General features: G+C 45.6%; 1 protein-coding gene across 1 annotated transcript in view; it reads right to left on the bottom strand.

Annotated features, from left to right (window-relative positions):
* Positions 1–12,011: 12,011 nt before the first annotated feature.
* The window catches only part of LOC122924021 (gastrula zinc finger protein XlCGF26.1-like), a 31,050-nt gene continuing 15,599 nt past the window's right edge, over positions 12,012–27,462 (bottom strand). Inside the window, exon 3 of the mRNA XM_044274938.1 lies at positions 12,012–13,789. Coding sequence (XP_044130873.1) covers positions 13,116–13,789 — 674 coding nt within the window. The 3' untranslated portion in view covers positions 12,012–13,115. The remainder of the gene's footprint in view (positions 13,790–27,462) is intronic.

The raw sequence follows: 27,462 nt of genomic DNA, 5'->3' as shown, positions 1-27,462 counted from the left end.
AGCGATGAGAACCAAGGGAGTCGAAGGATGTCACTGTGTGAAGTGCAGACACTTTGGGACAGATCTCAGTGTCCAAGTCTTCGTCCACTAGTTCGCATATGTTGTTCTGGTGAACAGCCAAACCTGGATTACGTAAGAATGCAGGACCAGTGAGCCAGGTTGTGTTTTTGAGACGACTTGGTGCAACAGCTCTTGTAGCATGGTCTGCAGGATTATTGTCGGTAGGCACATAATGCCATTGTTCTGGACAGGCGGATTTCCTAATCCGAAGCACTCTGTTATTGACATAAGCATAGAATCGTCTGGATTCATTATAGCTGTAACCCAAGACCACCTTGCTGTCTGTGTAGAATTCAACCTTTTTAAGGTCAATGTCTATCTCAGACGTGATTAGCTCGGCCATTTCGACGGCCAAGACTGCAGCACAAAGTTCAAGTCTGGATATAGTGTGTTCAGGTTGTGGTGCGAGTTTTGCCTTGCCCATAATAAAACCAACGTGGTGTTGTCTGTTAGTGTCCACGGTTCTGAGATAGGCTACAGCAGATATAGCTTTAACAGATGCATCGGAAAATACACAGAGTGTATGGTCTTGGACATCAATAGATGACACAGGAGCATATGGGCGTGAGACATTAAGGCTAGACAGAGCTGTCAGGGAGTTTCTCCATTCTACCCACATATTATTCTTTTCAGGGGATAATGGAACATCCCAGTCAGTAGTTTCACGGATTAAATCTCTAAGCAAGGCCTTACCTTGGATAGTGACAGTAGCTACAAAACCCAAATGGTTATTTCAGGCCAGGTTTTTCTTCCTTGTTAACTTGAAAGGTGAAGGTATCGGATTTCAAGTCCCATAGAAGTCCAAGGCTGCGTTGGACAGGTAAAGTATGTGACCCCCAGGTCCAAATCTCTTAGGTCATTAGAATGGTCTTCAGTAGAGAAAGGCTTCCATAACCTCTTTGCTGTTTGAAGCAATCTTGTGGAGTCTCAAATTGGAACAGGCGAGCATGTCCTGGGCTCTTTTGAGGAGACTGATTGCAGAATCAATGGAAGGTAAAGATTTCAAACAGTCATCTACGTAGAAGTCTTTTTCTACAAACTGTCTTGTATCTGACCCATATTCTCTCTCTCCTTCCTGAGCAGAACGTCTGAGTCTGTAAATAGCAACAGCATGTGAGGGGCTGTTCCCGAAAATGTGTACTCTCATGCGGTACTCTATGACATCTTTTAAAGGGTCATTGTCTTTAAACCAGAAGAATCTGAGGAAGTTTCTATCCTTCTCTCTAACAAGGAAGCAGTGAAACATCTGTTGGATATCAGCAATCAGACCGGCAGAATCCCAGCGGAAACGGAGGAGTACCCCTAGCAGTTTGTTATTCAGGTCAGGGCCTGTCAGGAGTACATCGTTTAAGGAGATGCCTTCATATTTAGCACTAGAGTCAAACACAACTCTGATCTGACCTGTTTTTTTTTGGATGATATACTCCGAAAATTAGGAGGTGTCAGCATTCTTCATGAGCTTCAAGGGGTGGTGCAATCTCTGCATGCTTGTTCTCAAATATTCTCTGCATAAAAGAAAGGAAGTGTTCTCTCATCTCTGGCCTTCTTTGGAAGTTACGTCTAAGAGAAGAGAAACAATAGATAGATAGATAGTGCCACCTGATTGTCATCTTTTGTCCTTTGACTAAGTGGTCTTGGTCGCTGTCACTAGAGACATCTATGAAGGAACAAGGTAGATGGGAAGCACACGGTAGCTCCTTTATGAGGAAGTTGTTGACACATGGTTGGAGAAGTGAGGGGCATTCACTGGCTAGTGTGCTTGTAAACATATTGTTAACTGACTCTGGCTTGTGCACACTCCCAAGGCAGTCTTCTCCTATTAAGACCCATCCAAGATCCAGCCTTTGAGCATAAGGAGCGTTGCCAGGACCATTTATGTGCTGTCTCACTTTATGGACTCTTAGGATGTCTCTCCCGAGTAGCAATATTATCTTAGCCTGTGGGTCAAGTTCTGGGATCAGGTGGGCTATACACTACGTGCAGAATTATTAGGCAAATGAGTATTTTGACCACATCATCCTCTTTATGCATGTTGTCTTACTCCAAGCTGTATAGGCTCGAAAGCCTACTACCAATTAAGCATATTAGGTGATGTGCATCTATGTAATGAGAAGGGGTGTGGTCTAATGACATCAACACCCTATATCAGGTGTGCATAATTATTAGGCAACTTCCTTTCCTTTGGCAAAATGGGTCAAAAGAAGGACTTGACAGGCTCAGAAAAGTCAAAAATAGTGAGATATCTTGCAGAGGGATGCAGCACTCTTAAAATTGCAAAGCTTCTGCAGCGTGATCATCGAACAATCAAGCGTTTCATTCAAAATAGTCAACAGGGTCGCAAGAAGCGTGTGGAAAAACCAAGGCGCAAAATAACTGCCCATGAACTGAGAAAAGTCAAGCGTGCAGCTGCCAAGATGCAACTTGCCACCAGTTTGGCCATATTTCAGAGCTGCAACATCACTGGAGTGCCCAAAAGCACAAGGTGTGCAATACTCAGAGACATGGCTAAGGTGAGAAAGGCTGAAAGACGACCACCACTGAACAAGACACACAAGCTGAAACGTCAAGACTGGGCCAAGAAATATCTCAAGACTGATTTTTCTAAGGTTTTATGGACTGATGAAATGAGAGTGAGTCTTGATGGGCCAGATGGATGGGCCCGTGGCTGGATTGGTAAAGGGCAGAGAGCTCCAGTCCGACTCAGATGCCAGCAAGGTGGAGGTGGAGTACTGGTTTGGGCTGGTATCATCAAAGATGAGCTTGTGGGGTCTTTTTGGGTTGAGGATGGAGTCAAGCTCAACTCCCAGTCCTACTGCCAGTTTCTGGAAGACACCTTCTTCAAGCAGTGGTACAGGAAGAAGTCTGCAAGGTAAGAAAAACATGATTTTCATGCAGGACAATGCTCCATCACACGCGTCCAAGTACTCCACAACGTGGCTGGCAAGAAAGGGTATAAAAGAAGAAAATCTAATGACATGGCCTCCTTGTTCACCTGATCTGAACCCCATTGAGAACCCGTGGTCCATCATCAAATGTGAGATTTACAAGGAGGGAAAACAGTACACCTCTCTGAACAGTGTCTGGGAGGCTGTGGTTGCTGCTGCACGCAATGTTGATGGTGAACAGATCAAAACACTGACAGAATCCATGGATGGCAGGCTTTTGAGTGTCCTTGCAAAGAAAGGTGGCTATATTGGCCACTGATTTGTTTTTGTTTTGTTTTTGAATGTCAGAAATGTATATTTGTGAATGTTGAGATGTTATATTGGTTTCACTGGTAAAAATAAATAATTTAAATGGGTATATATTTGTTTTTTGTTAAGTTGCCTAATAATTATGTACAGTAATAGTCACCTGCACACACAGATATCCCCCTAAAATAGCTAAATGTAAAAACAAACTAAAAACTACTTCCAAAAATATTCAGCTTTGATATTATTGAGTTTTTTGGGTTCATTGAGAACATGGTTGTTGTTCAATAATAAAATTAATCCTCAAAAATACAACTTGCCTAATAATTCTGCACTCCCTGTATGCTTTAGGTATGCATGATGCATTGCAACATCTGGAGTAGGAATTTCAAATCTGTGATCAGGGATTTGATTGCACTCTATTAGAGTTGGTAAGGGCAAGCTGATCTCTCCGTTCATCGCTTCAACTTGGAGACCGGATGCTCTTCTCCCCGCCGTCTCCACAAATCCCACACAAGTCCTTAGTGAGTATGGGAAGCTGGGGCTTTTAATGTTGAATATGTCAAAATAGGTTGAGGTGGCTAGAGACCTATTGCTTTGATCATCTAGAATGGCATACATTTTGACAGCTTTGTCTCTTTGTCCTGTTGGGTAGACTCGGACTAGACATATTTTGGAACAGGATCTTCCACTTATGGATCCTTTGCAGATCTCAGTGCACTGTGGAGTGACCTCCAGGGTAGCGATAGCAGTGTTACCCTCCTCTCCACCATGCTAAACGGTATTGTAAGCGTGTTGTAAAGTCCATGGAGCTGGTCCATGATGTAATGCTGTACTATGGTCTGTGCTATCACATTCTTTACACTTTTCACTAACCTTGCAGTCTTTGGCTAAATGAGTGGTTGAAGAACAGCACTTGTAGCAGATGTTATTTTCTCTAAGGAAGGCTTTACGCTCCTCGATGGGTTTTTCTCTAAAGCCCCTACATGTCAGGAGAGAATGTGATTTTCGGTATATAGGACACTGCTTACCAGGGTTTTTAACTTTGTTTGAAGCATGGTAGGAACCAGCAGACCTGTGGAGAGAGTCTGAAGGGAACAGTTCAGTCTTGTGAACCGCCACTGAAGCTCTACGTGAAGGAAGACCTGGAACAGAAGTACATGCCAGTGTAAAATTAAAACTAGGATCATTTCTTATCTTAGCCTGGTCACGTATGAAGTCTACAAACACAGAAAATAAAGGAAATGAAACATGGTGTTTTTTCTTATAGGTAGAACCACATTTGACCCACTCATTTTGTAAGCCAGGGGTTAACTTTTGCACTATGAGGTTAACGCCCCTGGCAGTGTCAAAGAATGTGAGTCCCAACAGATCACCTTCAGATTTGGCTACTTGAAGTTCCATTAATAAGTCACTAAGTTCCCTAAGTTTCTGGAAGCCTTTGGGAGCTATTCTAGGGAAATCTTCTATCCTTTTAAAGAAAGTGTTTTTTATTGCCTCTGCTGAACCATAAAATTCGTCAAGTCTGTCCCAAACCATTTTTAGTCCGATCTCTGGGTTTCTTAATTAATTGACTTGATTCTTTTTACATGCTCAGCAGATACAGTCCCTAGCCACTTAGCTAAGAGGTCTATCTCTTCATTGGGGCATAGTCCAACATCTTCGATTGTGTTCTTAAAGGAAGAACGCCAGGCCCTATAACTCTCAGGGTGAATCAAACTTCCCAAGTCCCTTGGCAACCAGCTCACGCCTTGTGAGGAACTTAACAATGTCCATGCTGATTTGATCAGGAGGAGAGTAAGCCGGCAGTGTGTTGCGATAGTGACAAAATGGTGTATAAGCATACCTGTCAGTAGTCTCTCTTTTAGGTTGGACTGTATCATACCTTCTAGGCACTATACAGAATGTTTCTGGAACATTATGCGCAGGCTGGAACTCCTGATGAGAATGCGGGTGGTCCCTACTTAGTTCATTTCCTGGATTGTCCTCTGGCCTGCGGGTTAGAGACTTATCCTGGACTTTCGGGGTTGCTGTGAGGCCAGTTCGATTAAATACGTAGATGAGGTCTTGTTGAAGATCTTCTGTCGGCTGGAGAGTGTCGATCATTCTGGAATATCGATGGACATACTCTGAAGTGCGCTGCAGGGAATCTTGATGGATGAGATCTAGGCTGGCTGGACCGCTGCATCTTTCGTCATCCGGGTGAAAGAGTGCTTCCAGGGCCTCTACTTTGGCAATGGCTGTGGCAGCTTCCTTCTGCACTGAGAGCTTCTCCAGTGCCGCTTGCTGACTTGCCTTTTCAGCTTCAAATGTTGCTTGTCGTAGCTTTAGTTGCATCTCTTGCTCTGCAAAGGCAGCGCGTGCTTTTGCCGCCTCCGCTTCGGCGCGTGCAATGGCGGTGGCATTGCTGACTGCTGAGGATCTTGCAGAGCGACTGGCTTTAGACCTTGTCTTGTAAGAAGTTTGTTACATGATGCTGCTGTTCAGGATCTTGACTGTGAAGAGACTGCTGCGTTCTCATATTCATGTAGCTGCGTGGTGGGATAGCGGCCTCTGAAGTCTGTATCTTATTTTCCACTCGCCAGGTCGCAGCCGTTTCACTGTTCTGTCCTCGTTACCACGTGTACCCCTGGGGTGTGTATGGACTTGGCAGGCAGATAAACACCCTCCTACTACTCAGTAAATTGAGACCAGGTAATGATCTGTAGCTTTAATGAGCCGAAGTAAGTTGGTGTGAAACTGTAAACCAGTAACATAAAGGATGCAATAAGTACATGAACTGCAAATATACATATTATAGAACAGCATACAACATGTCTGCAAGGTTAGCTGACTATGGCAACCTCTGGAAGACTACTCCCCTTCTTGTAGATAAGTGAGGACACAAAGGGGAGGAACCCTTTTAGAGCATTCAGGACTGCCATTAGTTCTATTACGTTTGAAAATAATTGTATCGTGGACTGGTTCCAGAAACCCTGATTTATGTGATGAGCAGAATGGGCTCCCAACCCTGAGCCGCTTGCATCCGTGGTGATGACAACCTGATTCGGTTGACGGCAAGGGACTCCCTGGTTTAAATTTTTCTCTATGAGCTACCACCAAAGGGAGTGTTTTAATGGTTGAGGAATGATGACTTCTTTATCCAGAGACAGTTGACTTTTGTCTAGTGATGAGCGAGCATGCTTGGCCAAACTGCTATTAGGCTCGAGCATCGCTATGCTCGGCAGATCCGAGTGCTCGGATCTCGAATACAAGTGCTCAAATACAATTTAATATAATGGAAGTCAATGGGAGCACCCCATGCATCCCCTGCTCGGAAGAGAAGAGGGTGTCTGGTTCATAAAAAAGGTTAGAAATTGATGGAAACCCCATCAAAAAGGTTTGGCAGCAGCATTAAGAGGATAGCTGGATGCATCTTAGACTCCTATTATGTACAACATACAATAGACAACCACACAAAGGCTATATGCCAAAAGCCAGGTACTGTATGTACAAGCCATCCATCTATCCATGAGACAGATAACAGCTAGCATAGCTTACAATGGCAGCCTTGTGCACTATGAGATATTCTAAACCAGCTCTCATCTGACTGAGAACCAGTAAACCTCAAAGTTATCTTGCATCTGTTGGATGGCTTGGGTGGACCTGCACACGTAGATAAATATCATTAGGGCGACAAAAAGTTTTCCGATTGTCCTAACATAATATTCAAAAACCTTTCTATACAGTTTTGTCATTCATTTGCATTAACATGGGCATTTGGGAAAGACATGCAAATGAGCAGAATCTGCCAAGTTTTATAGCGATCATAAGACTATGAAAACCAATAGAGGGCGCTATTGAGTTATGAACAGCGCCCTCTATTGGTTTCACAGTCTTATGACAAGACAAATATTCTTGTCAGAAGACAATGAAACCAATAGAGGGCGCTATTGAGTTATGAACAGCGCCCTCTATTGGTTTCATAGTCTTCTGACAAGAATATTTGAAGTTTACTGGTTCTCAGTCAGATGAAAGCTGGTTTGGAATATCTCATAGTGCACAAGGCTGCCATTGTAAGCTATGCTGGCTGTTATCTGTCTCATGGATAGATGGATGGCTTCTACATACCTGGCTTTTGGCATATAACCTTTGTGTGGTTGTCTATTGTATGTCGTACATAATAGGAGTCTAAGACGTATCCAGCTATCCTCTTAATGCTGTTTCCAAATCATTTTGATGGGGTTTCCATCAATTTATAACCTTTTTTTTTATGAACCAGACACCCTCTTCTCTTCCAAGCAGGGGGTGCCTGGTTGTCTCTCATTGACTTTCATTATACTCGGGTGCTCGGCTGAGCACACGAATATAGCAATGTGTTTGGGCCGAACACCCGAATACTTTAGTGCTCGCTCATAACTACTTTTGTCCCAAGTTCTGAGAAGGAAGGATTGAAGACCTCTGACATGGGCCTGGGCCCACTTTACTGCTGAAATGGTTGCTGTAATAAGACCCAGATTCGCCATAATGAGCCCTATTGAGACTTTCCTTGCCTGTAAAAACTTCCTCACTTGAAACAGTAGAGATTGTATCTTTCCATGAGGTAGGAAGAAAGTCATCAGATTGGAATCTAGTTGGATTCCTAAAAAGATCTGTTGCTTGCTTGGATAGAGTTTCGACTTTTCCATATTTATCATCCATCCCAAAGATTCCAAAGATTATTTTACTCTATTTGTTCCTGAAGCACCAGTTCTGATTTGGCTGCTAATAGGAAATCATCTAAGTAAGATATAAATAATATTACCTGTTGGTGAAGATGGCTCGAAACTTCATCTATGATCTTTGTAAATATTCTTGGCGCCGAGGAAAGGCCAAAGGGAAGAGCCTGGAATTGGAGATGATAAAGGTGACCTTGTACGTGAACAGCTATTCTTAGATATTTCTGATGATCCTCGTGAATGGGAACATAGTAATACGCATCTGCCAGATCCAATGTCACCATGAAGACATCTTTCATTAGTAGATTTATTGTTGACTTGATCATTTCCATCTTGAATTTTTTGTACTGTACAAATTTGTTCAAGTGCTTTAAATTTATTACAGCCCTGTAGGCACCACTTGTTTTTTTTTACCAAGAATACCAGGGAATAAAAGCCTTTTCTGTTCTTGATGCGACAGCACCTGAACCATAACGTTCTTCTGTAAAAGGAGTAAGATTTGAGTTTCCATGAGCTGCTGTTTTACCAAAGTCAGGATTGCGTTTGTCATGAATCTTTCTGGTGGAAGAGAGTCGAATTCTATCCTGTAACCCTACACCTAGCGTCATGGATTTGGTTGTCTGGAGGATTTATCCTGGTTAAAAAGGAAGACTTTTCCTCTTCCTTTTGGATGTATTTTGTTTTGGTCAGGTTTATTACGTCTCTGCATGCGAAAGGAACGTCGCTGGTGGAAATATCTGGATTCCATGGGAAAAACTATTTTTCTATCCAACGCTTTTTCCAGAATGTCATCCATAACAGGCCCAAAAAGTCTGTCACCCTCACAGGGAATACTACACTGTGATGAATACCGCACCTCGTGGCCCCACCTGACATCAACTACGTCGAGCTCATGAGATACGGCTAAGTCACTGGTTTCAAAGACGTGATGTTACGCCCTCCCTGGGAACACATAAGGTCAGCTTGATACAGTTTACACAGACGCCTCCTGTCCACATGGGCACAGAGAGGCAACGAGCTGAGGGAGCCTTTTCGCTGCCCCAGTGAAACAGCGCTTCCTCAGCCCGGGAAGACTGCCACCAGCTTCTCATTTGATATAAGCCCGCAGTAGTATATAACTAGGCCGAAACATGGATGTGGGGATTCGTGATCGAGATACCAGAATAGCACAAGATTAAATTATATATTTAATCGCCTTAAGGGCTCACTAGACATAACACAATATACACAGAAAATATATACAGTGGTCTGAGTGGCAAATACAGATGGCGTGGTACAAACAGGGTTAAGCAAAACAAAAAAGGTCAGTTTACCAGGTATATGAGTCCTTTGGGTTGTGATGAGTTCTTAGCTGTAGTCACATAGGAGGCAATGATGTCAGCAGGTTGCAGGTTCCTCTAAACACATGGCACGATGTGACCTCCCTTCAGAGAAAGAACCCGCCCGCTTGCTGGTACAAGCCTTTAAAACCGGCAGCTGGCCCATCCCCTCCCGGCCTCTGGTAGGGGTCCTCTCCCCCTCTGCTGGGACTGGCAGCAAATGAGCCACAAAACCGATTAGGGCTCATGTCTCCAGACCAGAATGTTGCAGGGAGGTGGTTCTGGGACCAATGGATCCGCCTGGGTTCCAGCTACCAGTAGAGTCCAAGCATGGTACCGTTATTTGGTTTCTTTGGGGAGATATATATATATATCTTCCCTCCCTGGAATCCCACCACCAAACTATGACCATGGGCCTGTTCATCGTGGCCACAGGGGCACAAATATGCATCTGGTTTATGTCTGTGATGGACGGGCGATTCATAATTTCTTATAAATTGCCGGCTCCATGATGTCTGATAATGTTCATTGAACTGGGGAATGGCCTAGACCCCCTGCAGGATCTGAATGGAGGTGAGAAATTGTAAACAAAGATGGCCTGCTAAAAGTTCTCTGCTATTTGGCTGGGCTTTAAAGCAGGGCCCCCCTGTGGAGTTCACTACCTCTGCTATCTGACAGCAGATGGCTGGTGTGGGAACATGGCTGAAATTAAATAATAATGTCACGGACGGTGTACAGGAAACAAGACAAAGCAACATGCATATATGACTCACTGGATCCAAAGCTAAGGAACCAAGGGGAGACCCCTGCACAAGACCAAGCATCCCAGAGGTAGATGGTTGCATATCCACGTACCTCGACTATATAACCCCTGAACACCCTACAATAGTGAGGGGACACGACCACCGGCTCCCTACACCAGACACGGAGGGAGTCAGGGTCACCTGGGATCCAGCAAACAGAAAATAACAGATGAAAGTACAGCACTTAACTTTAGTAGCAGACTGGGAAATGGGATCAGCATGCACACACACTCCAGGAAGAAATATAAGCCGCCCAGTAATGCATCATGGGGAGGAATTTAAAGGGAAGCAATCAGTCCAACTACATGACAGCTGAGAGAGGCTAACGAGCTGAGGAACTGAACAGCACAACAAAGAAAACTCAAGGAGGAGGTTCTGAAAGGCTTCTGTCAGAGCTTCTCAGCTGTCTGGTTGTGACAAATAATCCATATTCCTCACAAAAGGTTTAATGTCAGCAGCACCTTAAGCAATCCTTTGGGCTCTCTGGCACTTAAGACCTCTACAAGGAGAGGTGTTGTACTATTCGAATTGCACTGAGGAGGGCCTTGACAAAATGTACTCCGTCACAGAAAACCCATTGATCCTCGAGGTGGCAGCATCACCAAATAGACAGGAATTCCATGATCCAGTTTTGCTGGTACCTGTTGACAACTGATGTAACCCTACTGGGTTGGGGTGCTATCTAGATAATGTCTCAGTGAGGGGCACCTAGAGTCATCAGGAGCAGACATTATCCTCCAACCAAAGGCAGCTTAGGGCAAATTGTCTGTCCCTGCCGCATTTTGCTCCACTGATCAGAGGGAAAGCAGTAAGGATAAATTACACGACTTAGAGGAAGTGGGGTTACTTCTCAAGTGGGCAGAGGCCCTTTCTCTCTGCGGTTCACATTCATCTCTCAATATGGTTGCAGAACATCTGAGTCTGGTTACTCACTTAACAGGGAGTGGTATTTTAATCCAGATATCTTTCATTAGATCACTCAAGAGAAGGGATGTGCCAGAAATAGACCTGATGGCTATGAGACTCACTATCAGAAAGACAATCCCTTGGTGGTGGACATTCTGTCCATACCATGAAGGTTCAGGCTGGTCTACATCTTCCCTCTAGTTTCCATGATACAATACTGATAATATTAATGAAAATGAAGAAGGAGCAGGCCACTTGAATAGGTATCATATTGTTTTGGCCAAGGAAATCATGGTTTTCCCAATTCATTCAGATGAGTCGAGGGCTTTGGAGGCTTCCCACACTGCACAATCTTATGTCTCAGGGCAAGCAGCTCTGCTCCTACCAAACAGATAAAATCTAACAGCCTGGAGCTGTGATGGATAACCTCCAGCACTCCAGCTGTGGTAAAACTACGGCTCCGAAGATGCACACATGCTTGGCTGTTCTCAGAACGCCATAGAAATGAATGGAGCATGCTGGGAGTCATAGTTTCACCACAGTTGAAGTGCCGGAGGTTAGCCATCACTGGGATAGAGGGAGCTTACCGTGGCAGCCCTGAAAAGCTTTAGAAGCAATTTCACTGCAAGCTCTCCAATCGGAAGGCAGAGGGAGCTGCATCCCTCTGCCTTACCTCACATAGGCAGCAATCACTTTTGAAGGTGGCATCTAAATGTGCAGTGGGCCACTCCCCCCGAGGTCCCCAACTGATGGAGTGCGTTGCTCAGTCTCTGAGTTCTTTGTCGTGACGCCAATTGCATATCAGCAACGAGAGCACAAGGATCCCATTTAGTGAGACTGGTGGTACCCAGGTGTAGGAATGCCAGAGTGGTGTAGTGTCCTACAATGTCCCTGTATGGTGTTATTTTAGCACTTGTCAGGGTGCTCCGCCTCCTACCTGGATGCCTTGGAACCTCAGGTGTTGTAGTTCAAAGCAAGTAGTAAAGGGGGTAGTTAACTTGGATGATGAAGAAAAAACTGAGTCCAGACCTTGTATGAAGTTCAAATGCAGCTTTACTTTCAATAAACGGTAATCCAAACAGTTTCCAGACTTTAGCTCGATTCCTAACAGATTTTAGCATTGACTGTGGCAGGCAACAACTTCTGCAACAAACTCTTCTCTGCTGTATCTGTACTTTCTCAGCTCTGCTATGCTGGCAATATTAAATAAAAATTCTATCTTGCGACTTCTATCTTGAGTCTGTATCCTTATCTGTAAATCCAGCGGAACTTCTTCCTGGCTTGTGAAGCTCTAGGCTTTAGCCTTAATGCCCAGAAGAGCCAAACGTTGCTCTGTTGGCCTAGGCAAGCCACATGTCCAACAGGGACACGGGCCTGCTGCTTCCTTCTCCCAACAGGGAGATCCTCTAACTCCATACAACCTGTCCCCAGGAGGGGGGAAGTTGAAACTGACTCCTACTAACTAGAACCTCCCCTCCTTACAGGGAGAGAGAAAGGAAAGATAAGTTCCCTTCTCTGCTAAGTAGCTCTGATAAGTCTGCTGCTGAACCAGGTTATTACATTAACAGTTTCATAGGAATGCATACGCACAGTGTGAAAGACATGACATAAATGCATTAAGTTAACCATCAGAAACAGTAGTTGGGTGTAAAAGTGGTAAAGGCCCAACTCCGGGTCATTACAAGTGGTTAAGTGACAGGGTTCGGTGCGATTGCTGTTCCCAGTCATTGTAGCAAGTTGCCGGCTGTATTATATATCCAGCACCAGCCGCGTATGGATTGGGCTTATTGAGGATAGGTCATCAATATATATTGCTGCACAACCATTTTAATCTCGTGTTAATTACGTGAGGACGCACTTAATAGTCTTACTATGTGAGGCACATGGTTTTATCAATTTGGGCTTCCATGTGCATTACATTAATTGTTAATTAATTCCATCATGTACCTCCACATATTAATCCTGTTGCCCATTATGTGAGAAGGTATTTGATTGTGTTACTATTAATGTGAGGTACTTGGTTTTATTAATTTGTACTTCCTTGTGCCTCATATTAATAGTAAGTGCCACTTAATGGGCAACATGGGGTTACTGTGGGTATTTCTCTGTGTTATTTTATTTATCGAATAATGTCATTCTTTAATTGGAATCGAAATCAAAGTCTAAATTCTGGAATTGTGATCGTATCCTTACTCTTCTATGATTTCTCTCATGACTATCAAGATCAGATTTTTGCGTAAAAGATTGCTCACATTCTGAACATGAATACGGCTTCTTTCCTGTATGAGTTCTCTCATGTGTAATAAGACCTGATTTCTGTGTAAAACATTTCCCACATTCTGAACATGAATACGGTTTCTCTCCTGTATGAATTCTCTCATGTTTAACAAGACTTGATTTCTGTATAAAACATTTCCCACATTCTGAACATGAATATGGTTTCTCTCCTGTGTGAATTCTCTCATGTGTAACAAGACCTGAGATCTCACTAAAACATTTCCCACATTCTGAACATGAATACGGTTTCAATCCTCTGTGACTTCTCTGATGTACATCAAGACTTGATCTATGTGTAAAACATTTCCCACATTCTGAACATGAATACGGTTTCTCTCCTGTATGAATTCTCTTATGTCTAATAAGAGTTGAGATCTCACTAAAACGTTTCCCACATTCTGAACATGAATAGGGCTTCTCTCCTGTGTGACGTAGCGCATGTTTAACAAGAGTTTGTCTAACTGTAAAACATTTCCCACATTCTGAACATGAATACGGCTTCTCTCCTGTGTGACTTCTCTCATGTCGAACAAGCGCTGATTTATATGCAAAATATTTCCCACATTTTGGACATGAAACGTCTTCTCCCGTGTGCGAATTCTTCTGTGTGTAGAAAGACTTGATCTTTTTGTGATCTCTTGAAACCTTTCACCCCCTTTCTGACCGGCACTTGTGGTAGCAATCTGTGATTGGTCAGAAGATTTCTCATGAACAGGGGGATTATATGACAGATCTGTACTGTGAAGTCCTGGATGTACATTGAGGTTTTCTCCTGAAGAGCACTGCATGTTGTCTTCATCTTCTACTTTATAATTTAGTGACAACATGAAGTTTCCCTCAGAATTCTTATGGGAATTTTCTACTAAAGATACAAAATTAATATATTTTTTTTATTTTCAATCTAAATTACAGAGTCGACAAACTTATAACATTCCTATTAAAGGGGTGTCTCATCTCACTGTTACCAAGTCCAGACCACCAGCCGGCCGGGAAACAACAGAGTGCTCCAGCGCCCACTGTCTCAGTAGCTCCAATTGCAGCGCATGAAAGCTATGGAAACTGAAAAACACAGCAAACTATGCTGTATCTGAGTTAGGGAAGCTGTGCAGCTTGCTGTGCTATCCTGTTTCCGTAAGTTCAATGTGCCAGTACTCTCTGTTAATGCTACGCTTATTTATAAGGTGAGATGATTGGCAAATACATTTTGTACAAAACCATTTGCTGTCTGCATCCGCAATTGCGGAGCGCGGCCCCGATTTTCCGGTCCACAGCTCCGCAAAAGATAGAACATGTCCTATTCTTGTCCGCAGCTGTGACGCAGCTGCGGACAAGAATAGGCATTACTATAGGGGTGCCGGGCGGGTGTGTTGTGGATCCGCAATTTGCGGGTCTGCAACACACCACGGACGTGTGAATGTAGCCTTATACTGAAACCAAATAAAATCAGCCTATAGGGAAGACAGGCTAATCAGGAGTGCACGACTCACTGGAGTGCCACATCTCCAGCATTGTAAATCTGCAAAAAAAAGGGGGGTTAGTCAGCACCTCCAAGTGCGCAGGTGCACGCTGCCATGGCAAAAACATAGAGAAAAACAGACAATGCAACAGCATTCTGCAAACCAGATAAAGTACAATAAAGCCATAGTCACAAAAAAGTATTCACGTGCTAATGCTACGCTTATTTATAAGGTGAGATGCTTGGCAAATGCATTTTGCAGAAAACCATCTGAGACCGTCTGCCAAACGTCAAGGCGATCTCTGTAAGATCTGTTATTGTACTTTATCTGCTTTGCAGAATTCTGTTGCATTGTATTTATTCTCTATGTTTTTGCCGTGGCAGCTTGCACCTGCGCATTAGGATGTGCTCACTATCTCTGTTTATCTCTATACCCATACTGGTTGGCGTTTGTGTGAGAATGGCGCATCTGGGTCTGCACATGACGGGTCTTACCTTGTGATATAAGAGGCTGGTGCTCCTCCATTACATGTCACTGCACACACGTGTATACACTGCACATGACGGGTCTTACCTTGTGATATAAGAGGCTGGTGCTCCTCCATTACATGTCACTGCACACACGTGTATACACTGCACATGACGGCTCTTACCTTGTGATATAAGAGGCTGGTGCTCCTCCATTACATGTCACTGCACACACGTGTATACACTGCACATGACGGCTCTTACCCTGTGATATAAGAGGCTGGTGCTCCTCCATTACATGTCACTGCACACACGTGTATACACTGCACATGACGGGTCTTACCTTGTGATATAAGAGGCTGGTGCTCCTCCATTACATGTCACTGCACACACGTGTATACACTGCACATGACGGCTCTTACCATGTGATATAAGAGGCTGGTGCTCCTCCATTACATGTCACTGCACACACTTGTATACACAGCACATGACGGCTCTTACCTTGTGATATAAGAGGCTGGTGCTCCTCCGTTACATGTCACTGCACACACGTGTATACACTGCACATGACGGCTCTTACCTTGTGATATAAGAGTCTGGAGCTCCTCCATTACATGTCACTGCACACACGTGTATACACTGCACATGAGGGGTTTTACCTTGTGATATAAGAGGCTGGTGCTCCTCCATTACATGTCACTGCACACACGTGTATACACTGCACATGAGGGGTTTTACCTTGTGATATAAGAGGCTGGTGCTCCTCCATTACATGTCACTGCACACACGTGTATACACTGCACATGACGGGTCTTACCTTGTGATATAAGAGGCTGGTGCTCCTCCATTACATGTCACTGCACACACGTGTATACACTGCACATGACGGCTCTTACCATGTGATATAAGAGGCTGGTGCTCCTCCATTACATGTAACTGCACACACTTGTATACACAGCACATGACGGCTCTTACCTTGTGATATAAGAGGCTGGTGCTCCTCCGTTACATGTCACTGCACACACGTGTATACACTGCACATGACGGCTCTTACCTTGTGATATAAGAGTCTGGAGCTCCTCCATTACATGTCACTGCACACACGTGTATACACTGCACATGACGGCTCTAACCCTGTGATATAAGAGGCTGGTGCTTCTCCATTACATGTCACTGCACACACGTGTATACACTGCACATGACGGCTCTTACCCTGTGATATAAGAGGCTGGTGCTCCTCCATTACATGTCACTGCACACACGTGTATACACTGCACATGACGGCTCTTACCCTGTGATATAAGAGGCTGGTGCTCCTCCATTACATGTCACTGCACACACGTGTATACACTGCACATGACGGCTCTTACCTTGTGATATAAGAGGCTGGTGCTCCTCCATTACATGTCACTGCACACACGTGTATACACTGCACATGACGGCTCTTACCCTGTGATATAAGAGGCTGGTGCTCCTCCTTTACATGACACTGCACACACGTGTATACACTGCACATGACGGCTCTTACCCTGTGATATAAGAGGCTGGTGCTCCTCCATTACATGTCACTGCACACACGTGTATACACTGCACATGACGGCTCTTACCTTGTGATATAAGAGGCTGGTGCTCCTCCATTACATGTCACTGCACACACGTGTATACACTGCACATGACGGCTCTTACCTTGTGATATAAGAGGCTGGTGCTCCTCCATTACATGTCACTGCACACACGTGTATACACTGCACATGACGGCTCTTACCTTGTGATATAAGAGGCTGGTGCTCCTCCATTACATGTCACTGCACACACGTGTATACACTGCACATGACGGCTCTTACCCTGTGATATAAGAGGCGGGTGCTCCTCCATTACATGTCATTGCACACACGTGTATACACTGCACATGGCGGCTCTTACCCTGTGATATAGGAGGCTGGTGCTCCTCCATTACAGGTCACTGCACACACATGTATACACTGCACATGACGGCTCTTACCTTGTGATATAAGAGTCTGGAACTCCTCCATTACATGTCACTGCACACGTGTATACACTGCACAAGACGGCTCTTACCTTGTGATATAAGAGGCTGGTGCTCCTCCATTACATGTCACTGCACACACGTGTATACACTGCACAAGACGACTCTTACCTTGTGATATAAGAGGCTGGTGCTCCTCCATTACATGTCACTGCACACACGTGTATACACTGCACATGGCGGGTCTTACCTTGTGATATAAGAGGCTGGTGCTCCTCCGTTACATGTCACTGCACACACGTGTATACACTGCACATGACGGCTCTTACCTTGTGATATAAGAGTCTGGAGCTCCTCCATTACATGTCACTGCACACACGTGTATACACTGCACATGACGGGTCTTACCTTGTGATATAAGAGGCTGGTGCTCCTCCGTTACATGTCACTGCACACACGTGTATACACTGCACATGACGGCTCTTACCCTGTGATATAAGAGGCTGGTGCTCCTCCATTACATATCACTGCACACACGTGTATACACTGCACATGACGGGTCTCACCCTGTGATATAAGAGGCTGGAGCTCCTCCATTACATGTCACTGCACACACGTGTATACAATGCACATGACAGGTCTTACCTTGTGATATAAGAGGCTGGTGCTCCTCCATTACATGTCACTGCACACACGTGTATACACTGCACATGACGGCTCTTACCTTGTGATATAAGAGGCTGGTGCTCCTCCATCATGGCCTCCTTGTACAGGTCCTTGTGTCCTTCTATATACTCCCACTCCTCCATGGAGAAATAGACAGTGACGTCCTGACACCTTATAGGAACCTGACAACACAATGACACCGTCATCACCCAGACCCCTCCAGTGCTGTTACTGGAGAATTTCCCAGCATTCCCAGCAGTGTCACCTCTCCAGTCAGCAGCTCCATCATCTTGTGGGTGAGTTCTAGGATCTTCTGCTCATGTATCAGGGGGTGAGAGGGAGGCTCTGTGATGGGGGGAGGGGTCCTGCTCCACCCTCCTGACTCCTGGAGATGGATGATGGGAGTCACACAGTCCCCCGATGTCTTCTTCACTATTGTGTACTCCTGTGGATGGAGAGAGACACTTAGGGAATAAACCCTTCAGGGACCACGTGCTCTCCTCCGGCCCTCTCCTCCTGGTACAACATGCCTACTTACCTTCTCATGGCTCCTACAGCATGACTATTGGTCACTGGTCACATGATACATTACTCACCATATTGGGGGCTGATCTTCAGGTTCTCCGTCACTTGGAAGGTCTGGAGGCCGTTCTCCAGGACCCTGGACTCTTCCTATCACTTCATATGATGGATTCTCCTTCCCGATGTCTGACTTGTTACAGAATACAATAAAGAGGAGAGAAATCTAGAAAAGTTTACCTCTCCGCTCAGCAGGTAGATGATCTCCAAGGTGAGGTCTAATATTCTTCTGCTGATCTCCTTCCTGTCCATCCTTGGTGGTCGTTCAGGAGAAGAGGAGAGAACTGGAGGAGCTGGAGGCTTCTAGTACTGCAGGCGCCTTTATGAGAAGAGGAGAGGAAATCATCCAGGGGACAAGACCAGATGTCACCTCCCGAACCGCACTTCCTGAGCCTGGAGGGGCCCCGCTTCTCAGAGCCCCCACCACATGGATTCCAGGGGCCCCAACATGGAGATCTCTGGTGGCTCCACAGGAGATAAGTGTCTGATAGATGCAGGTCCCACCTCTGGGCTCTAGAACTCCTAGAGAAGAGACTGGAGAGAGCTGAGCTCAGGCCGGGCCCCGCTCCATTCATTCTCCTCCTGGAGGCAGGGGCCCCTCACCAGGTCTTATATAAACTAGATCATTATACATATCTGTACCTGTTGATGAAGGCATGCTAGCCGAAACGCGTCCAGGATTGTGGACATTTCTTTGTTGAAATAAAAATATTCGATTGATTGAGAAGACACGACTGCTGGGATTTTTCCTTGAATATTCGTGGATTTTTTCCTATCCCGTGCAACGTGCAAAATTGAGTGAGTGCCGACTATTTTCTCTTATACCTCACCAGGACAGTCAGGGGCCAGCGAATGATGACAACCCCCACTATCCCCACTACTCCTCCCCCGTCATACTAAGCTGAGGAGTGGAGAAGGATTCCTTGTGTGTAATAGAGGAGAATCTCCAGAGGTGACATGTCTGAGCTCTCCACCACACTGTCTCCTCACAGCTCATCTTACCTGCAGGCTGGAGGAATGGCTGATACCAGAGAGAACAAGAGCCCTGACTACCGACCAGGACCTGCCCAGTATCTGCTGCACCGCCAGAGCTGAAGGACCTGGGGTGACGTCACTGTCATGTGATCTGTGCAGGGGGCGGGGCTCAGCAGTGGAGAGGAGAAGAGGTGAAGGACCTGGGGCGGATGTCACTGTCATGTGACCAGTGCAGGGGGCGGGGTCAGCAATGGGGAGTAGAAGTGTTGGGGAAGAAGCAGTGATGTTAGTCATTTGACAAGAGGGGGCGGAGCTTTCTATGGAGAAGGAACTGTAGGATTCAGGATTTTTTTTTCTTTACAGCCAAGGAAATGCTGGGAGTTGTAGTTCTCTGATATCCTATTATAGCAGTCTGGATGTGCTGGGAATTGTAGTTTTCTCCTTTGATTTTTTATGATAACAGCCTGGACAGACTGGGAGTTATAGTCCTTTTCTTTGCCTGGACATGTTGGAAGTTGCAGTTCTCTCCTCTCTTTTTTGTACATGATTACAGGGCTGGGACAAGGTTCACCACCAACAGTGGCTGAGCTGCCCAAGTGCGTGTGGACTCCAACTTGTGGAGTCTTTACTAAATACTTACTGCTGTAATCACACATAAATATGCACAGTTTAATGTACCAATTAACTATCGTTGTAAACAAATGCACAACCTCTTTAGATCCATATAAAGATAGAAATAAAGTGCAAAAACAAGTCATATAAGACAATAACCACATAATCGTAATATAAATAAACATAATCCTGTCAACAAGACAGAATAAAAACTAGCAAGTTTTGCAGGGGTACGGATAGATGGGGTGGTAGGACAAGGGCTGATGGGGGAAGGGAGCGGGGTTAGATCATCTAACCCCCCTCCCCCCATCAGCCCTCGACCCCCCCCCCCATCTACCCCACCAGACCAGACATTTAGATGTTATTTATTCCTGCAGCTCTAATGCTCTGATGATCACTGATCAAGAAGAACGGACGGCGCTGCTCCTCCAGGATCCACAAGCAGATTAGATCCTAGACGGCTCCTCCTCCGCTCCTTCTCCGTGCTGCCAAACACTGCTTCTCTTGCTCCTGCAGACCCCTCTGTCACATCCAGGCTCCTATGTTCCCCTCCAGACTCCTCTGTTCCCCTCCAGACCCCTCTGTCACCTCCAGGCTCCTATGTTCCCCTCCAGGCTCCTATGTTCCCCTCCAGACCCCTCTGTAACCTCCAGATCCCTCTGTCACCTCCAGACTCCTCTGTCACCTCCAGACCCCTCTGTCACCTCCAGGCTTATGTGTTCCCCTCCAGACTCCTCTTTCCCCTCCAGACTCCTCTGTTCCCCTCCAGACCCCTCTGTCACCTGCAGACTCCTCTCTGCTCCTGCAGACTCCTCTGTTCCCCTCCAGACTCCTCTGTTCCTTCCAGACTCCTCTCCGCTCCTCCAGACTCCTCTGTTCCCCTCCAGACCCCTCTGTCACCTCCAGGCTCCTATGTTCCCCTCCAGACTCCTCTGTTCCCCTCCAGACCCCTCTGTCACCTCCAGGCTCCTATGTTCCCCTCCAGGCTCCCATGTTCCCCTCCAGACCCCTCTGTAACCTCCAGATCCCTCTGTCACCTCCAGACTCCTCTGTCACTTCCAGACTCCTCTGTCACCTCCAGACCCCTCTGTCACCTCCAGGCTCCTCTGTTCCCCTCCAGACTCCTCTGTTCCCCTCCAGACTCCTCTGTTCCCCTCCAGACCCCTCTGTCACCTGCAGACTCCTCTCTGCTCCTGCAGACTCCTCTGTTCCCCTCCAGACTCCTCTGTTCCTTCCAGACTCCTCTCCGCTCCTCCAGACTCCTCTGTTCCCCTCCAGACCCCTCTGTCACCTTCTGGCTCCTATGTTCCCCTCCAGACTCCTCTGTTCCCCTCCAGACCCCTCTGTCACCTTCAGGCTCCTCTGTTCCCCTCCAGACCCCTCTGTTCCCCTCCAGACTCCTCTGTCACCTCCAGGCTCCTATGTTCCCTCTATGGAAGCTTCTAGAAGGCTCCCTTTAAAAAAATGTCATGCTCATGGAAGCCAAGCCCTGCAGGACTAGGTAGGATTGAAGTGGCTTCTGCTTGTCCCTGGTCTTCTTCAGGACTCGGGAACGAGAGGGATGGGAGAAAAAATGTGGAGAAATATTATGCAGCAGGTAATGGATAGACCGTCCAGCTCCTCAGGATAATCAGCCGTCAGACTTCCCTCACATCACCATCACACCATATCTGGAGCTCTCAGTTTCTGAATGATTTGGAGAAGAAGATGAGTATTTAACCCTTACTGCGCTGAGTGGATTGTCTTGCAGATGAGCAGATTGGATTTGCTATTGACATTGCCTCTGATATGAACTGTAGAAATGCTTCTCAAGGTGACCTCCGCCCAACACACAATCTGTCTCCAATCTTCTGACAGAGAAAGGCGTCTGTTTCCACCTTGTTTATGGGGAGAAAAACATCCACCGTGTTGTCCGTCTGAATCAGAGTCCGTCTGAATTAAGGGCTGAGAAATGAGTAAGGCCGATGTGATTGCCCTGAGTTCCTTCATGTTTGATGGCAGGAGATCTGATGACGGACACTTCTTTTCTACCCAATGATTCTTGACATGGGCACCGCAACCTGAGCCTGAAGTATCCGTGGTGAGGAGGAACTTCTCCAGATGAACCAAACATTTCCTTGCAGACAAGGCTGCTCTTCTATAGGGACTTTGTCACAGGGTCATTTTGAAAATGACAGGTAGAGGAAGAGTCAGGCCATTCCTCAGAGGTGGTAGGGGTCGGGCAGGTGCCCCAGGCCAGAGCCTAAGTGGAAAGTTGGAGAAGGTGCGTGCTATTACGTCAAAGGACGCACCAGAGTTGGTTGAGTGGCTCAATCAGCCTTCCGCTTCTGCACCCTCCTCATCCTCTGTATCTGAACCCTCCTCATTCTCTGATGTGTGCATCCCCAAATATACCACCACCACCACCACCACCATAGCCCCTCCTCTCGAGTCAGAGGAATTATTTTCCCATCTATTCCCGATGCGCAGCCATTCTTGCCTTCGGATCAGGATGAGGAGGTAGCAACGGCCACCACCCAGCGGTCTGACGACAGTACCTAAATCAGCCCAGAGACGGAGTTCCCTGCTGTTGCTGCCTACTCCGAGAACTCTAATGTCAGTGGTGGTGAAGGTAACGATGATGACATGTCGATGGATATCACGCGGGTGCCCACAAGAGAGGAAGAGGAGGAAAGTTAAAAGGGAGAGACAGAGCAGCAGATAGGGGGTAGAAGGAGGAGAAGCAGGCAGAACTCGCAGTGCACAGGAGGCAAAAAGCAGACCGAAAATGTATCTGGAGCGAGCCATCCACCATTCACAGTCGCATCTTGCACTTCCAGGACACCGGGACATGGCTCCGCAGTGTGGGCTTTCTTTAACGTGTCAGCTGCTGACAATAGTGTTGCCATCTGCAGCCTGTGCTGTCAACGCATAAGTCGCGTTAAGCTCAACACTCACATAGGGATGACATCCTTAAGAAGGCACCTGGCCCCCCATCACCCAGTGGGAGCAACACCATCAGAAGCCACAAAGCCACACTCCCGGCGCTCCACGTCCTGCCTCTTCCCCTACTCTTCTCTCCTCCCATTTGTCCTCCACTCCACCTTCCACCATGCCGTTGTCGCGTTCTTCTGGCAAAAAGCAGGCTTCCATGGCCCATATGTTCGAACGTAAAAAGTTGATAACGCCGTATAATCCTCTTGTTCAGCAGCAAGTGAATGTGTCTCTGGCACACAGTGTCAGTGCCAAGATACATCTGACCACAGACACGTGGTCTAACCAACATGGGCAGGAAAGGTACATACATTTTACTGCCCATTGGGTGAACCCTATGACGGCCGTCAAGCAGGTTCACCCAAAGGTTCTTGCTAAGATGGGCTTTGGGGAAAAATTTATACGTACTCTTAGGCTGTTGTATAGATCACCAAGGGCAAAACTGAGTCTCAATGGAATTCTGAGTAGTAGTATTGATCTAAACAGAGGCACCCGACAGGGCTGCCCACTATCTCCCCTGTTATTCGATATTTATATCGAGCCCCTTGCGTTGGCCATTAGGCAGGATGACCAGATTAAAGGATTTGGTACCCTAGGAACACAGGACCGCATCTCACTATATGCAGATGATATCCTGTTTTTTATAGATCATACGGAAATCATTCTTCCTAGGATTATTCAAATGGTTAACGCATTTGGTGAGGTGTCTGGTCTCCGAATAAACTGGGCAAAAACTAGTCTGCTCCCAATAGATCCCCTGCCACAAAAGGAGGTTCCTGCTACACAGTTGGATATTGTTGATACTATTCAATACTTGGGTTTGACTATATCGCCTCGGGTTGAAAATTTTGTACAACTCAATCTGATCCCCATAATGGTAAAGATCAGAGCTAAAATAGGAATCTGGCTGAAACTTCCCCTATCCAGAGCTGATCGAGTTTCACTAGTTAAAATGGTGATATTACCACAATTTCTTTACGTGCTCAGGAATACACCTACTTGGATACAAGACAAACACTTTAAACTCATGGAAAGAATAATTAATGATTTAATATGGGGAAGAAAGCGAGTGCGAATTAAGCTGGAATACTTGTATAAATCAGTGGAGTGGGGGGGTTTAAATCTCCCCTACTTTAAAGGGTATTTTATTGCAGCCCAGCTATTGAGGTGCTACGAATCAGAGGACAGTGCACTCCTGGGGAAGTTGGTAACTAGCCACGCTCATAACAATATTTTTACCTTGTTGGAATCCGGGCTTTTGAAGAGCTATGAGCAAGGCTATAAAGAGACTATAAATCTACTCCTGAAAGTGTGGGGTATAACTAGGACATGGTTGAAGGTTGGGGGTTCACTCACATTTACGCCTCTTTGGCATAATTTCTATTTACATAGGTTAGATGATATTGCAGCTGACACATTTTGGCAGAAGAATAAAATATTATATATTTCACAGGTAGTTAAAGATAGAGAAATTAAATCCTTTACAGAAATGACACATAATATAAGAAATCTCTCATGGTTTAGGTATTTTCAATTGCGATCTGTACTATCCAGTTTGGACGATAAACGTCTGCTGGAAATAGATAATTTATCTTTTTTGAATGATTGGGTAGGGGGTACACCTTCTAGAATAAAGATTTCCAATATATATAAGTTATTAATTAAGGCACGGTTTAGCGATACACAATCACCAGGACAAAAAGCATGGGAAGCGGACTGCCCGCACTTGCGAGTAGAAGGGTGGGAGAATATTTTTGGGAATCTGACTTCAGTATCCCAGAACTTTAACCATGTCCTAATACAATTTTACATTTCCCATAGACTATACATTACTCCCCTATGGATGAATAAATGCGGGTTGAGAGCCACATCCAACTGCCCCAAATGTGATATTGTAGGAGCAGACTTCCTCCACATGGTTTGGACTTGTCCAGAACTTGTAAAATACTGGAATAGTATTAATAATTGTATTATCCATAAACTAAAAATTCGAATTCCTTTTGAACCTCATGTATTCGTGCTTAATGACTTTTCCAAATTAAAAAATCACAAGTATCAAAAGATCTTTCTGAGCAGAATATTGATGTTGGCTAGAGTTCTGATTAGTCGGACCTGGTTTGCCCGATCCACTCCAGACATAAATATATGGATAAATTTAACTGATAAGGTAAAAAATTACGAGAAAATCATATATAAACGGAGGGAAGTTGAGGACCAGTGGAATAGGATATGGGGTGGCTGGAAGATTGACTAACTGAGGTCATGTTGGTTTGTTTATGGGGGTCCTACCTTGACGCACCACAGACTAGGGGGGAGGGAGGGGAGGGTTTTTTCTAAATGCAACTAAAAGATGAACTGACTATATTTATATTTATCTACATTTGGTTGGGTCATTAACAATTGAGGGGTTGTAAAAAATTTTGCTGTTAATGTTTTGTAATTTTCCCAATAAACTCTTTAAAAAAAAAAAAAAAAAAAAAAAAAAAGCATGTAACCCATGGCACCCGTGTGATGTTGGTGTTACGGCCACACATTGCATGCAGGCCTACCTCTTCTTCTCCTCCTCCTACTCCATCCTCCGTCTCCTCTTCGGCTGACTCCTCCTTTTCCACTGCTACTGCCTCTTCCGCTGCACCCCCCAAGCTCCCCAGAAATGATTCAACGTGCCAGGTGAGACGTTGCCATGCTGTGCTGCGTCTGTTGTGCCTGGAAGCCAAGAGCCACACCGGTCCTGCACTGCTTTCAGCTCTGTGGTCACAGGCCGATCAGTTGCTAACCCTGCTCAATTTGACAGCTGGTAAAGTGGTGTGCGACAACGGTGCCAATCTGCCGAGTGCGCTGAAACAGGGCAAAATGGACACACATGCCGTGCATGGCACACATCCTGAACTTAGTCGTGCAACGATTCGTTGCCAAAATACCCCGGGCCCAGGATGTCTTGCAGCAGGTCAGGAAAATCTCTGGCCATTTTAGAAGATCTTACACGGCCATGGCTCACTTAGCTGATGTTCAGAGGCGACACCACTTGCCCGTCAGACGTCTGATTTGTGACTGCTCGACGCACTGGAACTCCACCTTGTATATGCTGGATAGGCTGCTCCAGCAGAAACGTGCAGTTAACAACTACCTGTACGAAGTCTGCAGCAGGACAGGTTCTGGGGAGCTTGGTTACCTTTCACTGCACCAGTGGCTGCTCATAAGCGATGCATGCAGACTTCTGCGGCCATTTAATGAGATCACCAAACCAGTCAGTCGCAGCCAGGGCGCCATCAGTGACATCGTACCTTACGCCTTCTTTCTGGAGCATGCATTGCGTCATGTCATTGATCAAGCCTTCGAGGAGCAGGGGGGGCTACTCCATTTGAGACAAGTCAGCAAGAGTCTGAAGAGGAGTCAGAGGAGGATGGTGGCTGGGGGGAGGAGGAGCAAGAAGAGTAGGCTTTAAACTTTTTGGGGATCCGTGGTGTTGTCTGTGGCTGGGGGGAGGAGACCGAGGACGACATTCTCCTGGGCAATGAGCAGAAGCCAGTGTTTGAAGAGGGACCCCCATATAAAAAGCACAAAGTGTAAGGTGTGGCAGGCGCAGCACTATAAAGTGCCTTTTGCACTGTGGCATTAGAAGAATTTTGATATCTCTAACTTTTTAGTCCAACCAGACTGGCTGTTACTCTGTAATTCCTCTAGCGCTATTCTATGGAAACAATAGGTTTAAAGAGCACGCCAAATGCTTGAAATAACTTCTTTATTAACTTCAACTTTTCTTCATATATAACACTGCCGCCTCCGCAGCAGATAGTCCATGTACATAACACGTGTTGAATAAAGTATCATAAAATGGCGGTATGCATAAGATGGTGGTTCAACTTTTCAATCTTGTAATTCAACATAAACTGGTGGATATATTTCTCTCTTCAGTATCTGTACTCTCACTTTAAGTTATTTAAGCACTTTATGATCTCTCTGAGAGGTATATCTGAGGTTTAACCAATAGTTCACTTGCTATACTCGGTTTGCAGTTTGCTCTATACAATTGCTTTGAGCAGTTTGCAGTAACTATTTGCAGATTGGTTGAGTATGATCTGGTATGGTTGTATGCAATTTGGATTGCAATATGACATTTGAATTTGGATTGTGAAATTTTGGGAATTTGCAATTGGTATTTGGTGGAACTGTAAGTAAACACACATATAACTGGTTCAGTATACAGTTCTAATCACAATACTAACTATAGGAACATTATATAACTGTTCTAAATACCTATTTTAGCCTCTCTGCTTCCATAAAACACAGCTCTCAGTGGAGTGAATGTCTGTTCAGCTCCTCTCCTCTAGTGTAATGATTCTAGCAGCTCCTGCTAGGGGAATTTTCCACACATGCTGTGTGTGAGGCTGGCTGTGATTGGCCAAGACTCCTGCTGTGTGTGAGGCTGGCTGTGATTGGCCAAGACTCCTGCAATGTGTGAGGCTGGCTGTGATTGGTCTAGACTCCTGCCC

Source organism: Bufo gargarizans, unplaced genomic scaffold (assembly GCF_014858855.1).
Source record: "Bufo gargarizans isolate SCDJY-AF-19 unplaced genomic scaffold, ASM1485885v1 original_scaffold_2145_pilon, whole genome shotgun sequence".
Lineage (NCBI taxonomy): Eukaryota > Metazoa > Chordata > Amphibia > Anura > Bufonidae > Bufo > Bufo gargarizans.
This window is presented reverse-complemented; position numbering and strand designations above follow the sequence as displayed.